Here is a 15,400-nt window from a genome sequence, read left to right on the forward strand (position 1 = left end):
CTGATTTGCATATCGCCATTGTCTAACCCAGGGTGGTGTGGAGTGCAAAAAACGATGGATTTGGGCCTAGATCTTTGGACTGGGATGAATGTGTGACATTGATCCACATTCGGTCCATCACCTGTTTTGTTTGGAATTGCCGCCATAAGTGCGCTGGGGATGCTCAGACGTGGGTCCCAGGCACTCCACACCACTGGAGTCAAGCTAGCCGGGCTGATGAGAGGTGTTACCTCGAAACCGGTCCGGTCCTCGGATGCTTGATTCCGTTCTGGGAAAGACATGGCTTTTGTAGTTCGGACTGGACTGTTCCCATGGGGCACAGGGTCAGAGCTGATTTGCATATCGCCATTGTCTAACCCAGGGTGGTGTGGAGTGCAAAAAAACGATGGATTTGGGCCCAGATCTTTGGACTGGGATGAATGTGTGACATTGATCCACATTCGGTCCATCACCTGTTTTGTTTGCAATTGCCGCCATAAGTGCGCTGGGGATGCTCAGACGTGGGTCCCAGGCACTCCACACCACTGGAGTCAAGCTAGCCGGGCTGATGAGAGGTGTTACCTCGAAACCGGTCCGGTCCTCGGATGCTTGATTCCGTTCTGGGAAGGACATGGCTTTTGTAGTTCGGACTGGACTGTTCCCATGGGGCACAGGGTCAGAGCTGATTTGCATATCGCCATTGTCTAACCCAGGGTGGTGTGGAGCGCAAAAAAACTATGGATTTGGGCCCAGATCTTTGGACTGGGATGAATGTGTGACATTGATCCACATTCGGTCCATCACCTGTTTTGTTTGGAATTGCCGCCATAAGTGCGCTGGGGATGCTCAGACATGGGTCCCAGGCACTCCACACCACTGGAGTCAAGCTAGCCGGGCTGATGAGAGGTGTTACCTCTGAACCGGTCCGGTCCTCGGATGCTTGATTCCGTTCTGGGAAGGACATGGCTTTTGTAGTTCGGACTGGACTGTTCCCATGGGGCACAGGGTCAGAGCTGATTTGCATATCGCCATTGTCTAACCCAGGGTGGTGTGGAGTGCAAAAAAACGATGGATTTGGGCCCAGATCTTTGGACTGGGATGAATGTGTGACATTGATCCACATTCGGTCCATCACCTGTTTTGTTTGCATCAACCGAAAATATGACTGCTGTTTAATTTAGTTTTGAAATTCAGTTAGAAAATACATCTGCTTATTTTGCTTAGTTTGCTTATTAGTCTTTGCTCTAATATTTAAATTATTGTTTGGTAAACATAAAAAAATATTTGGTACACCAATCCCTTCAGAATTATCATCACTTCTGGAAGGAGCATCTCCAACGTTAAACCTTCTAATTAAGAGTGTACAGCAACATTTATGTGGGAAACAATAAAATACATAATTTTATTTTGAAAAGGTTTCTGTTTTATATCTACAGGTACAAAAGTGATGTCTAAAGTATTTGAAGAAGGACATTCCATTTCTCACGCAAGTACCACAAGAAAAAGAAGCTGGGGTCTTCTGGTTACTGGATTAATTGGTGGCACATTGGTAGGCCTTTATGCCGTAGCCACTCCATTCATAACTCCTGCACTTAGAAAGATTTGCCTTCCTTTTGTGCCTGCAACTACAGCTCAACTTCAAAATGTTCTAAAAATGCTCCAGAAGAGATCTGGATCTTTGGTTGACATTGGAAGTGGAGATGGCCGCATCGTAAGTTTAAAATATTTGTGAATATGTATGGGTGTAGTGGGTTTTGAAAAGAATGATATATGACTGAGTTGAGTTATTTGGTAAAATTGGAGGCTGTGGGAAGATTAGCGAGTAAACATGGACGTTGATTGATTGATTTAATACCAAAATACTTCATGTTGCTGAGATGGAAACAGTGACATTGAAAGAGAATGCTGACAAGTATGGAAGCATTTTTAAAAATCTTTATTTTTGTGCAATAAATAATAATGACTAATAATTTTCATGTTGGATCCAATGTGTAGATGCTGAGTTAATATGATAACAGTTGAAACATTTTTAATATGAGGTATGGAAGTGGGTTTATTAACATAATTCAGTTATGCCACATTTATGTGAAAAGTAAACTCCATTTTCGATAAAAATGGATGCTGTTTCTTTAATTCTCTCCTGTATTTACCACCTTACCTTTCCATAATGCCCCAGTATATAGCTTCTCTCCTGACAACCTCTGCAGAGCGAAGACAACCGATGTAATGGATTATTCCTATCAGTTATAAATAGAAAGCTTTCAATGAGTTTCTAGTGTTTGTGATGTTTAGCATTTCCAAGGTCTTTCCACTAGTTCCGTAGCGTAGCCTGGTCCTATTCATTTGTGTGAAATGAATTTGTTGAAATGTTTCATATTTTGAACATCTCTGGATTGCAGTAGCATTAAAGATGCTGGGTGCTTTCTTAAAATGGGAAAGTGCTATGTGCTAAGGTACTAACGTTTACAATTCAAATTTGCTAAAATGTCGTTACGATCATGCCACGATAAATCTGCTGTTTTAACTCATTTGTTAAGCAATAATTGTGTATAGGAAATCCTTTCATTTTGGGGGCGAGCCAGAAAATAGTTTTTTTTATAATAAATATTTTCCTTAGTACTTTTTTGAAATGCATAACATTGCAATGCAGACGTGGGAGATCCCCAGTCACCATCACACAGAGCCAATACATGAAGAATACAGTTATAAATTGATATTCGCATATTCTCCTTCTACCAGTTTTCCTTTAATGCATTTATCATCACTGCGAATCTGGGTAAGTGGGAGTTTCGCCTCTCCTGCAATTATTCTACTAATGCTTGTTGGGAGTTGCCTGACTCAGCACTCATTTCTAGTCTGTTGTATCGCAACCAGGGGCTCCAGATCTTAGAGAATTTCTTTGGGCACCCTCTTGCTTTGTAAGTCACCCTTTTCGCCCCCATATAGAAGTACATCCCAGTTCTCCATTCGGTTATCGTTGGAGTAGTGAGGGCACACCAATACTTTGCTATGTCCCTTTTGGCCACTACCATTCCTAGGTTACATAGCGTGAGGGTATGCCAGGGTACATCTATGTCTGAGGGTATGCCCAAGAGGGTGTATTTGGCATCCGTTGGCAGCTGTGACTCAATTGTCCTGCGAAGATTCTCGGAAATCTGGGCCCAATATGATTGTAAGTGTGGGCACTCGAATAGGGTGTTGATGTATGTCGCTATGTCCCTGCCACACCGCAAACACACTGGAGATTCTGTTCGACCAAATCTATGGAGGCGGTGTATACCAAAGTACGTCCTATGTAAAAGTTTAAATGATATCAGTCGTCATCTTAGTCTAATTCTACCTCTCTTGGGTGCATTAGAGCATCCTCTCAGACCACGTCATCAAGTTCCCCTAGAGTGTTTTCCCATTGCGCCCTGAGACCTTTTAAATTGTCGGGGATATTATTCATCAGAGTCTTATATGTCCATGAGATAGCCTATTCTGTTATTTTCTTCCATTCAATGGTGCATATTTAGGGTATATTGGTGTCAACCCTTTCAGCCCGCCATGCGTGTTGTAGCTGCAAGTACTGATACCTTTGGTTGTCACTTAACTGGTACTCCCGTTGTAGGGAGCTGAAAGTGATCAGGGACCCTTCCTCAAGGAGTTCTCCCAGTCCCTATATTCCGATTGTATCCCATGTCCCAAAGCCTCTCAGTTTTCCCAGCTCTGGTAGGCGTACCCCTTCCCATAGTGGGGTCTCCTTTGTAAGTTTTTTTTTATCCCATTTCATTTGCCTCTCCACCCCCTTCCATGCCTCGATTGATCTCTGGGTCACAGGCAAAAGTTGTCGGGTCACATGCCTCCATATATATAGTGCAGATATGTGTGGTGTTCAAATTGACTTCTCTCTATTGCATATGTCGGGTGGTCTCCTGGAAGGTGTCCCCATTCGTTGATTTGTGCCGCACTGTAAAAGGTTTGTGTCCCGGAGAGCAATCCCGCCGTTATAAGGGTTGCGCTGAAGCGTCTGGAGCCATCCATCCCATAGTAGTGTACGCACCTCTGTATCTGTTTTCTTAAAAATTTCCCCGGGTACCATATTGTAGGTATTCTGGAGGACATAAAGTAACTTAGGGAGTGTAACCATTTTAAACATTGCTGCTCTACCCAATAAGATCAGAGGCAACCTTCTCCATCATTCTACCTCCCCATGGAATTTGTTTAGCGTCCTCCGGATATTGCGGGCAAGACTCAGCGTGGCATTGGTAGTTATGTAAATGCCTAAACACTTAAATCCTTCATGGTCTACCTGTAGTTGACTATGGAGTTCCCGTGTGTCTATGGGTCCCCCAGTTGGCTAAAGAGTGGATTTGTCCCAGTTGATTCTGTAGCCAGCATGTTGTCCACAGTCTTCGAATATATGTAAAATGATTGGGAGTGTCTCAGAGGGATTGGTGACATATAGAAGGATGTCGTTGGCGTATAATGAGATCTATTCGTCTCGGCTTGCCACCGATCCTGTAGTAAATCCACTTATGTCTGGTGGGCCCTGACTAGGTACATTTGCAACAAGTATGGGCTCAATAGGCTAGAATTCACTTAAAGAATTTTGCAGGAATTCCATTTGGTTCTGGGGTCATCCCAGTTTTAAGTTTACCTATTGCTGTTGTTACTTCTTCTAGGGTTAGCTCTTTGTCAAGACCTCTCGGTCCTCTGAGGACTGGGAGGGAAGATCAATTGTGCGGAGATATTTTTGGATTTGGGGTCATTGTGCCGTGGTCCTGGCTCTGTATAGAGCTGTGCAATAGCTCGTGAAGGCGTCTGCTATATCCTGTGCTGATGTTAATGTATTATCTCCCTCATGTAAGGCGGACACCCATCTAGCTTCTCTCTCTTTCCTTTCCAGCCATACAAGAAGCTTCTCTTCATTATCTCCGGTATCATGGAGCCGATGTTTTGTGGCCAGGAGGTGCTATTTACCTCTCGGCAGGTTAGGGCTAAGTATTCCTTGCGTCTGATTGATATCTGGTGTAGGAGGAGTTGGTCTGTATCTGGGCCCATGTCCATCTCCAGTTCGAGGAAATGACTTTCCAGAGCTTCCGCCTCTTGGTTTTCCTCACTCCTCTTGTATTCTATTGTGTTTTGCACCCTATCTTGTAACACAGGTTTAAAGGCCTCCCAAAGGACCACCGTGGAGGACACCGAGCCTTCATTTTCTCGGAAATATAATATCCGAGCTCGTCCTAATATCTCAGACAATGTCTGCATCTCAGTGGTCCCGCGCGTTAAGCCTCCAATAATTATTTGTTTTCTGGGGACGTCCTTCTGTTTTGAGCCATAGGGGGGAGTAGACGGACATGCCCCTTGCCAGGTACTCCACCATAGCAACTGACCTTATTCCCCCCGCCGGGGCCAGAAGGTAGTCATTCTGGAGAGGGCTTTTTGGGCTCCAGAGAAATAAGAGTAAGCATGGTCTGTGGGGTGAATCAGGTGCCAGAGGTTGATGAGGCCCAGTGTCTGCATAAATCTGGCCAGTGGCGTATTCCCTCGTTGTTCAATACTTCTATGTGCGATCCATGTACAGATCTGCAACATCGTTGAAGTTTCCTCCCACTATGTGTGTGGAAGATTCCAAGCACAGTACGATCTCAGTTATCCTGTCTAGGGTATGCTACGGTAGTCTTGGTGGTGCATATACCCTAACTAGTGTGAGCTCAACCCCTTGCACTGCAGCATATATGCCATTCAGGTCTACCCAGGTTCTATGTATATGGAAGGCAGGGGATTTTTTTTTTTTGAAAAATAGTTTTATTGCGAAATCATAAAAAGGCACAGGTTCTCGTGGTCATCCAAGCCACTCAAATGCAAGATTATTGACATGCAATTTTCAGGACAAAACACAGCCATATAGGCCCACATCCCGGAGGCTGGGCGGCGTAGAATCAGAGCATGTGTCAAGAAAAACTCAGCTGTGCATTAAGGATACGCATCTATCTTTGTATTCGCTAATTTTCCTTTTTTTTTCTGTTTAACATAGAAGAAGAAACAAACCCCCCGAGCATGGCATCATTAGTAAAGTATTTAAAGAATCAGGCTATCTACGTGAGGCCCAACAAAGGCGCAGTCATTATCATGCAGTAAAAGACCTGTGGGGAGCACAGCAAATCACAGTTATACGCACCAAGGAATATTAGCGTGCATTCGGTGGGGTACTACACCCAACTTCAACCCTCCAACTCGGCTCCCCCTCCAGCATACTCTGACTCAGACTCATCAGGGGTGAATAATTCAGCGCTGGTGGCATCAGAATCATCATCCGTCAACCCCTCTATGCACATCATTCTCCAAGCAAGCAGATCATCTTGTAATTTCCCATCCCGGCGAGTGCGCTGCATGTGCGTCTCTTCAGCCAGGGCCCATTCTCTGGAATCTCTCAGCCAGAGGGATATCTCGGGAGCCCTTTGACCCATCCAGGTTATAGCCACGCGCCTCCTTGCCAAGACTAGCAGTAATTGTAGAAATTTATAAGACAGCTTCCTCTTTCTGGGCTTGGGCACTAGAGCCAAGAGACAATGGAGCGGGTCCAGCGCAGTTCTAAGTTTTGTGGCACGACCGATATGGTCCACCACCTCCCTCTTGAAGGTACTGACTAGAGGACATTCCCACGCTAGGTGGAAAAATCCCGCTTTCTGCGCACCACACCTAGGACAATTGTGTCGTCTATCTGCAGATATGCGATTCAGGGAGACCGAGGTCATATAGGTACGGTGGACAAAGTTGAAATGTATAAGTTTGAAACGGGCATTACAGGAGACCTTATGGGTCAAGAGCCCGATTAATTTACGCTGTCCCGGTTCCAACTCCACTCTCAAGTCCGCCTCCCAGGCCGCCCAAGACGGCGCGGTCGGGGGGGTCGAATCTTGACGCATGGCCGAGTAGAGCAGGGAAATCAGCCTTCTACCTCTACCACAGGATAAGATGATGTCAAGAGTATAGGTCAGCGGAGGCGCTTCCGGGAACTGGGGCCACGTTGTTCTGGCTATGTCTTGGAGGCCTCTGTAGTGGAGGTACTGCCCCCTACTTAACCCAAAAAACTCTATAGCCCGTTAAAAGGACACGAAAGAGTCATCTGGGTAGAGGTCCGCCAGGGTCTCCAGAGTCTCACATCCACCACAGCGCCACTCTCGGTAGGACATGTTCTCCTCCATCCGGAGTACCGGGGGCCAAGATCCACACTGGGAGCTCCCTATGAAATGGGGCCCGTCTTAATACCTTCTTGACGAATCGCTGCCAGATTCCTGCTGTGTGACGCACCACGTATGGCAAAGTTTCATCTGCACCCTGTCCTTGCATCAAGGCCTCCCTCAGAGCCCTTTCGTTCACCGTGCTTGCCAGCAGCAGCAGTTCCCAGTTCTCCTCGTCAGCGAACCACCTTGTGGCTGGAAGAAGTTGCGCCGCATAGTAATATAAGTCAAATCTCGGGGCCTCAAGGCCTCCCTCTTCCCAGCACCGGGTCACTGTGCGTAGAGCGACTGCACTGCACCCGCCCGCCCAGAGCAGAGAGGTAAGGAGCGAGTCAAGTGTGCGAAACGCTCGAGGAGGCAATGGACACAGGGTATTCTGCAAAACGTACAAAATCCTGGGAAGCATCACCATTTTGGCAATCGCCAATCGCCCCATAAGGGAGAGAGGGAGTGTGTTCCAAAAGGTGACAGATTTGTAGAGAGCTTAGAGTACTCGGTCGACGTTATAAGTCAGCAGGGTCTCGTCAGTTACGGCCACCTGTATGCCAAGGTAGCGGAACGCTTCCTGCTCGCATTGTAGACCCAAACATGGGATGTCTGCGCTTGGGTCCGGAGCACAGCCTGTCAATGGGAAAACCAGGGATTTACCGATGTTGATACGCAGCCCAGAGGCCCCGCCAAAGCGGTCCAGGGTCCGCATCAAAACGGGAAGGGCCTCGGCCGGGGATGTTAGATAGAATAATGCGTCGTCAGCATAGAGCGAGATCACATTGACAGTGTCACCTACCGTAATTCCCCATTGCTGCAATTCTGCGCGGGCAGAGACTGCCAGGGGTTCGATTGCTAGAGCAAACAGAAGAGGGGAGAGAGGGCAGCCCTGGCGGGTGCCTCTCTCCAAGGACCTTTCCTCCGAACGGGCCGATCCCAGCCGAACCCTGGCACGGGGCGCCCCGTAGAGCACACGGATCCAACTGCAAAACCCTGGTCCGAACCCCGTCCTCTGGAGCACCTTCATCAGATACCCCCAATGTACCGTATCAAAGGCCTTAGCTAGGTCAATTGACACAAGCACGTGGGGACCCTCTCTCCCCCGCACCCCATGAAGGACATGATTCAGGCGGCGCAAACTCATTGCCGTGTTACGGCCCGGGATAAATCCACACTGGTCCGAGGGGATCAGTTTAGTCATGTGTGGGGCTAGGCGAGTGGCCAACAGCTTAGTGAGGATCTTTGCATCCGTATTAATCAGGGTAATAGGACGGAATGCTGCTGGATCGCAACTATCTCCGCCCGTTTTCAAGATCATGCAGACTTCCCCTTGATTCATGGTGGGTGGAAGAGCGCCAGCGTCCAGAGCTTTATTGTAAACTTGAAATAAAAGGGGAGCCAGAACGTTCCCGAAAGTGTGATAAAACTCAGATGGGAAACCGTCCCCGCCAGGGGTCTTAGCTCGTGGGAGAGCGGCTAGCGCCGCGCAGATCTCACCCAGTGTCAGCTTGGCCTCAAGTTCCTTCACCGCTGCCTCTGGCAGGGTCTGGAGGTCCAAGTCTCGAAGATATGGTCGATAGGAGTCCTCCGTAACCAAGGGATCAGCTGCGTACACAGTCTGTAGATGGGAACGGAGGACCTCAAGGATATCTGACTCCGAATGGACCATATCGCCACTCGAGTCTCGTAGGGCAACTATCCTTTCAGGCGCAAATTCACGACGAAGGATCCAGGCTAATAAGCGGCCAGATTTGTCACCTTCGCGATGGAGACGTTGCCTGTATTGGCCCAATGTGTATTTGTCAAGTCGGGTAAGGATGTCATGTATCGACACCTGTGCCTCCTTCTCCGCCCGCTGATCTAAAGCATCAGGATCTGGTCGGGACTGGGTGCGTTGAAGCACAGCCTCCGCATCCTGCAATTCAGACAACAACTGTTTCCGGACCTATGTAATTCGACAGGGCAGTCGCCACATGGTCCTTACCCACCTGATCCTGGAGAATGTCAGTGGGCATTCGCAAGGTGCGGGGACGGGCAGCTCTATCAACCCACTGCGCCATGCACGTCACGGGGGCATGATCTGACAGATATCGGGCCTGATGCGTAACCGTCAAGGTGAGAGACGGGGCGAGATTAGCCGCAAGCACGCGGTCCAATCTGCTATGGGTACCATGTGTCGGAGTATAACACGTGTATAGCTTCTGGGTGGGATGACAAGTTCGCCACACATCCAGCGCCCCCAAATTGTGCATCACTTCCCGAAGACGCGCCGTCATACGGGGCTTTGTGCCCGACCGAGGAGGATGTCCATCCAACTCAGGGTGCAATACGCAATTGAAGTCCCCAAACCAGAGGAAGGGGGCATCCAGATCCAAAGCGACAAGATCTTGGATTTGAGAAAAAAAAGGTTGGGTCATCGATATTCAGTGCATAGGAGTTAAGGAGTAATAATTCCTTATCATCCAATTTAAGCCGAACTAGCAGATACCTGCCTTCAACGTCTGCCTCGACATACTGGACAGTGCAAAGGATCCCTGGGGCCACCCAAATGAGGACCCCCTGGCATATGTGGAATAGGAGGAGTGGAAGATTTGACCTCTCCATTTCTTAGACAGCCGCTGGGCGCCGACTTCATCTAAGTGGGTCTCCTACAAACAGGCCACCGAGACCCCATGTAGTTTAAGGAAGGAAAGGACCCTGTGTCTCTTGGTGCAAGTACCCAAACTGCGCACATTCCAAGTTAAGAATTTAAAACCCATGGTTGATGATTGCGCCCATCCGAGCCATAGTATACGTACATTATGACCTGCCGCCTCCGGGCCCCCGCTCCAGTCAGACCGGAAGGAGTAGCCCTGCCAATGAGCCATACATATGTCCGATTCATTATGCATATAATGCCATCAATAACCTCTACAGTAACCCTACCCCACCCTCCAAAAACCCTAGAACTCAGAACTTCTTCAAAAACATTTTCCCCACCCCCACCCACGAGCAAGAGGACAGCAACAAAGAAAAACGCCACCCCGCCCTTCGCCTGCCATTGCCAGGACGTACACAGCCACCCCATACAACTCACTCAACACACACTCACACACAACAAACCAAACCCACCCCCCCCCCCCCCCCAGCTCCCTGAGAGACCCAGTGGTCTAGGACAGTCCCCAGGCATGTCTACTAAATACAGTTACTAGTACGGGCGACAATCCGCCCTGGGTAAAAATGGACCCTGTACCTCAGTCCATTGGGGTGCAAGTCCTCCCCTTCAGCCAGGCATCCAAAGCCCCTAGTACCGGTTAGGAATAGCATTGGACCAGTAGAGTTCCAATAGGAAGCCCCCCAATTTGGAGGACAACAGAGCATTAACCAAACAGTACCTCAAGTTAAGTCTTTACTCCAACCTTGGTTCAGAAAGGCCAGTTTCCTGGATCCCTGGAGCCGTGGAGTCCGTGTCCGGCAATGTTTCCTGCAAAGTGTCTGGGACCAAAATCTCACTAGGGACGGATGCCCCAGGGGACCCCGGGACTGCCCCCGTCGGCGATGTTCTCATATGGAGTGCTGATTAACAACTAAAGAGTGTCGTAAAGAACGTATTTTGAGTGCGCACAAAACACAGAGAAAAAGAAGGAGGTTGCTCAGCATGAGCCGCAGTGGGCATCAGAGGGGATTTTTTAGGAAGCCCTTACTCACCACCCTGGGTGGTGACATGCTTCATCACCGGGCCCACCAGGAGAAGCCGAATGCCTCCCTGGTGTGCTACAACACCAGGTTACTGCGGAGCTGGTTTTTTGTGGCAAGAGTGTCAAAAAGAAATGTGATTTAAAAATGTCAGTGACTGTACCATGTAAAACATTTTATTCAATGGTCAGTATGGCATGGATAAAATATATGTGGGAAAACTACCAGTTTATGACTTGGTTGTTTCCACTTATAGTGGGGTCAACATGTTTCTGCCCTTATGTGTAAATTTTACTGGGCTTTCGTCAGGACCATCAGTTAGTGTACCACAACGGTGTGCGCACGCTAAGGCTCACCCTTACCAGAGGACGTGAAAGTTAAAAACAGGTTCAGAAAAATGGGTGCAAAAAACAAACCATGAGTGATGGGGGTACCTTCAAGTTAGAAGTATCAGTATAGTCTGAAAGGCAAAAAGACATACAGACACATAAGACAAACAACACATAGTTAGTGCAATTTATCACACAGGTTTTCTGCAGAGAGAGAACTCTGTGTGGAAGTGCTAGCAATAAAGGAACAGGTGATTGTTGTGCCATAAATGCTATTTTAGTGCTGAAGAACGCTGTACTCAATGTAGTTCAGCGTGTGGACATGCACTATGTCAAATGAGAAATGGCCGTTGGACAGATCGGCTCGAAATACATCACTCGTGTTTTAGCTATCAAAGCGCCCAACTAGAGGGCAAATGGTGATGTAAAGGATCGTCAGACAAGGTATTGCTGACGAATATTTGTGAAATCCTCACTTGTTATTTACAAGATCCACACCCCATGGGTCTCGGGAGGGGGTGGAGGCGACAATGGCACACCCTGTATGAGAAGATTAAAAAAGGGCAAGATCGGAGTTAGACTCAGAGGGAGGTGCTCGAATTACTTATCTGATTAATGATGGAAGTAGTCTCAGGATCTTACGCCCGCAACGCCTGTCACCCGTAGTGCACCTAGCGTCTCCTGCTACCGTACCCCGTGGATGTGGGGCCGGGAGCTGAGAACGCTAAAGATTGGTTCTGACAGGGGAGGGGCCGGGACAGTGGCCAATCAGGGTTTTGCTCGAAAATGAGGCTTGGAGGGATTAGCCAATTAGATCTGCGGCTCAGAGAGAGGCTCAGGATCGGGGCAGGTGGAAGGTTTGAACCAATCGGAGAGCGTGTTCAAAGCGAGGCTTGAAACACAGCTCCATTGGAACCTCCCTGCTAAGGAATACACTGGGATAGTATTGTCCCGGAGTGTAATTATTGTAAAAGTGAAGTGGGTTACAAGGAATTAGTCAAAATACAGAATTGTGAATTCGTAGTAGGGATTTTCTATGGGAGCAGTAGGATCGGGTCACAGAACAGAAATTTAATTATGTGTCACAAGACACAGTTTATTGGCATTAGTTTTTTAGTACTTAACTCCAAGGAATTTGGTCATTGAGGCCAGTGATGTGGGTCCCCAGCCATGTGGGTCCCCTACATACCCAACGTTGCTCCTTCTCAAAAAGGATGTTGGTTGTGTTTCTTTCAGTGGTAATTTGCTCTATGATCGTCCAATGTAGGTCATTTGGAGTGTGGTTGTGTTGAAGAAAATGCTCACTCATCTTTGTTGTGATTTTCCGGCATCTTATGTTACTGCGGTATTCGCAGATTCATAGTTTAACTTTGCGGGTAGTCATTCCAACGTATCTTTTGTTGCATGGGCACGTGATCAAGTAGACCACGTTGGTCGAATTACAATTGGTGTGTGATCTTTGTGTCCAGGTTTTACCAGGTTCCAAAGAGAGTTCTTTCGTATGTGAGGTCAAATGACACACACTGCAGTTTGAACATGGGTAATGCCCAATGATTGGGGGTAGACCCCAAGCGCTGGTGATGGATCTTACTGCGTGTGGGTTTGTCAATTCTGCTTTTGGACGGGTATGGACTAAGGAATCTTTGAGGCTCCTTCCTTTCTTGAAAGAGAACAGTGGTTTCTCCCAGGTCCTCTTGTTGCTTGTCACTATCTTCCAGTGTTTATTAATGGTTTTTTCATAGCGTCAGATAGGCAACTGTAGGTGGTCACACATGTAAGCGGTATCTCTTTGGTTTCCTTCACAGTATCTTCTAGGAGTGCTTCTCGGGGTTGATTCCTTGCACGTTTGTTTCCTTTCTCAAGTATTTTCAATGGATAGCCTCTTGCTCTTAGTCTGGTGGTCAGATCCCCTGCTTGGGATTTATAGTCCTTAATGTCACTGTAGTTCCTGCGTATCCGGAGGTACTGCCCGTAAGGAAGGTTTTCTTTGAGGGGTCTGGGATGATGGCTCGAGAATTCAAGGAGATTATTCTTAGCAGATGGTTTGTAGTGGGTTCTGGTTGTCAGACTAGTGTCTCGTATAGTAATGACCACATCCAAGAATACCACTGATTGCTTGCTAGAGCAATGTGTAAATTTAAGGTAAGGATCTAGAGTATTGATCCATCTGAAGAACTCTGTAAGGTCTTCCTCGCCTCCTTTCCAGATGAGGAGGATATCGTCTATATACCTCCTCCATAGTCCTATGGAGGAGGCGAAAAGATTGCTGGTGGGAAGGATATGTTTGGTCTCAAAGTCGTGGACGTATAAACCCGCCACGCTTGGGGCAAATGTGCTGCCCATGGAAGTTCCAGTGAATTGGAGGTACAGCTTTTCTTGATATTCAAAAAAGTTCTCTTTTAGAGCCATGGTTGCACACTGCAGTATGAATTCTTTGGGCGTTTGGTATTCCCAATTGATGGAGTCTAAAGCTGTCCCCAGGACCCTGAGTGTATCATCCTGGGGGATGCTGGTATAAAGACTCTCGATATCTAGAGTTACCAAAGTGATAGAGCCTTCCTCAAAGGCGACTTGTTCCAATAATTGCAGTAGGTTTTTTGTATCCTTCAAATATGTCGATGTCTTTTGTATGAGTGGTTTTAAGTAGTAGTCACAGAACATGGAAAGCGGTTCCAGAATCGAACCGATTCCTGACACTATTGGTCCGCCAGGGGGTGGGGTTTTGTTTTTATGAGTTTTGGGTAAGGTGTAGAAGTATGGAGTCGAACTGCCACCGGCCGTGAGGAATGCTGCCTCGTGTCTAGAAATGTGTCCATTTTCTTCTGCATCCTTAACCAGGTTATGGATGCGTTCCTTCAGATCTGCAGTTGGATTACTGTGGTGTAAATATTGTTAATATTGTATTTATAATATATATATATATATACAAGTGGTAGGTACTGTGTATCTTATCTAGGGAACACAACTTCTTTCATCTTTGTCACTGTTTTCTTTTCTGTCTGGTCCTGTGGTTTTCACTTCACAGTTGTTTATTTTTCGGTTCTGTACTTCTGTAATACTATTTACCTTGTACCTCTTTACTTTCGTTCTTTATTGGACTCTACCGGAACCCATTCCATATCACTGTTTATATTTGCGTACAAGCACAGCATAATCCTCGTTAGTACTAAGTATAGGAGGATGTTAAATATACACACCGGCACACGGTTCGAGACTGGTGTATCTTGATTTCAAATGGAGAAAAACATTTTAATATTTTTTTTTTTGGAACCTGTGAACTTTGCTATTCAACTAAAATAGCAAATACTACTTAAAGACAAAGGATAATATGATACCTATTTTTACTTGAGGAGTAAGACAAATAATGGATTGGTGGAGAATGAAATTAGAATAGAGCGCAGATATTGAGAATTCAACGCATCACGGTTTAAGTCGAACTCATATTGGAGACTTTATTCCGTGTATTATTAGATTTGATTTAGTACAACCCGAGCGAGAATAATATTAATATAGAACAAACAAACGCAAAGTTTGTCAGAAATGACAATTGCACACTACAATATGGCGCCTAAACAGGTTCAGTATATATAGACACAGCAATATGGCGACCACGCAGTACGCCAGATTTGAAAAAGACGATGACTTTTTGATACACGGTAAGCGTGAACTGTTGCCCTATCTTTTCTATGAGCTATAACTATCGTCGCGCGTTTAATTAATATGCATTATTTTGTTTTTTATATCTTTTGATGTCTGCCACCACAGACCCACTACAGATATAGTAATAGTGGGTGAGTCTTCCTGTCTCTGTGTGTATGTTTAAAAGACAATAGTTTCTCTTTGGGGATTACCTCTAATATTTGCGTATATTTATTGACCCTCAGGACATTACCGACACAACTTTGAGACTGAGGTGAGTCTCGGAGGCATATGTGATTTTATACAAGTATATTATCTAGTCTAGTATAGCGACTAATCAACTTTAAATTCTTTATAATTTAGATATCTTTGAAGTTCATTTGAACCAAGCACCTCTAGTACAGGATATTTAATAATTTCAACGTAAGTGACGTAGTGAGTCAGAGATACAAGGAAGCATAACAATTCTGAGACTGGTATAAATTGACTGTTACTTGTTAATATTGTTTCTACAGAATTGCATTACTTTAAATAAGGACACCCTTTACCCTACGGGAGGTGGAG

General features: G+C 46.4%; 1 protein-coding gene across 2 annotated transcripts in view; it reads left to right on the top strand.

Annotated features, from left to right (window-relative positions):
* ATPSCKMT (ATP synthase c subunit lysine N-methyltransferase) overlaps nt 1–15,400 on the top strand; it is a 297,910-nt gene that overhangs the window by 78,758 nt on the left and 203,752 nt on the right. For both annotated transcript variants that reach the window (XM_086965273.1, XM_086965274.1), the window contains exon 2: nt 1,416–1,690. In XM_086965273.1, the coding sequence (XP_086821399.1) occupies nt 1,416–1,690 (275 nt within the window). The remainder of the gene's footprint in view (nt 1–1,415; nt 1,691–15,400) is intronic.

The sequence above is a fragment of the Lissotriton vulgaris genome, chromosome 4_1 (assembly GCF_964263255.1).
Source record: "Lissotriton vulgaris chromosome 4_1, aLisVul1.2, whole genome shotgun sequence".
NCBI lineage: Eukaryota > Metazoa > Chordata > Amphibia > Caudata > Salamandridae > Lissotriton > Lissotriton vulgaris.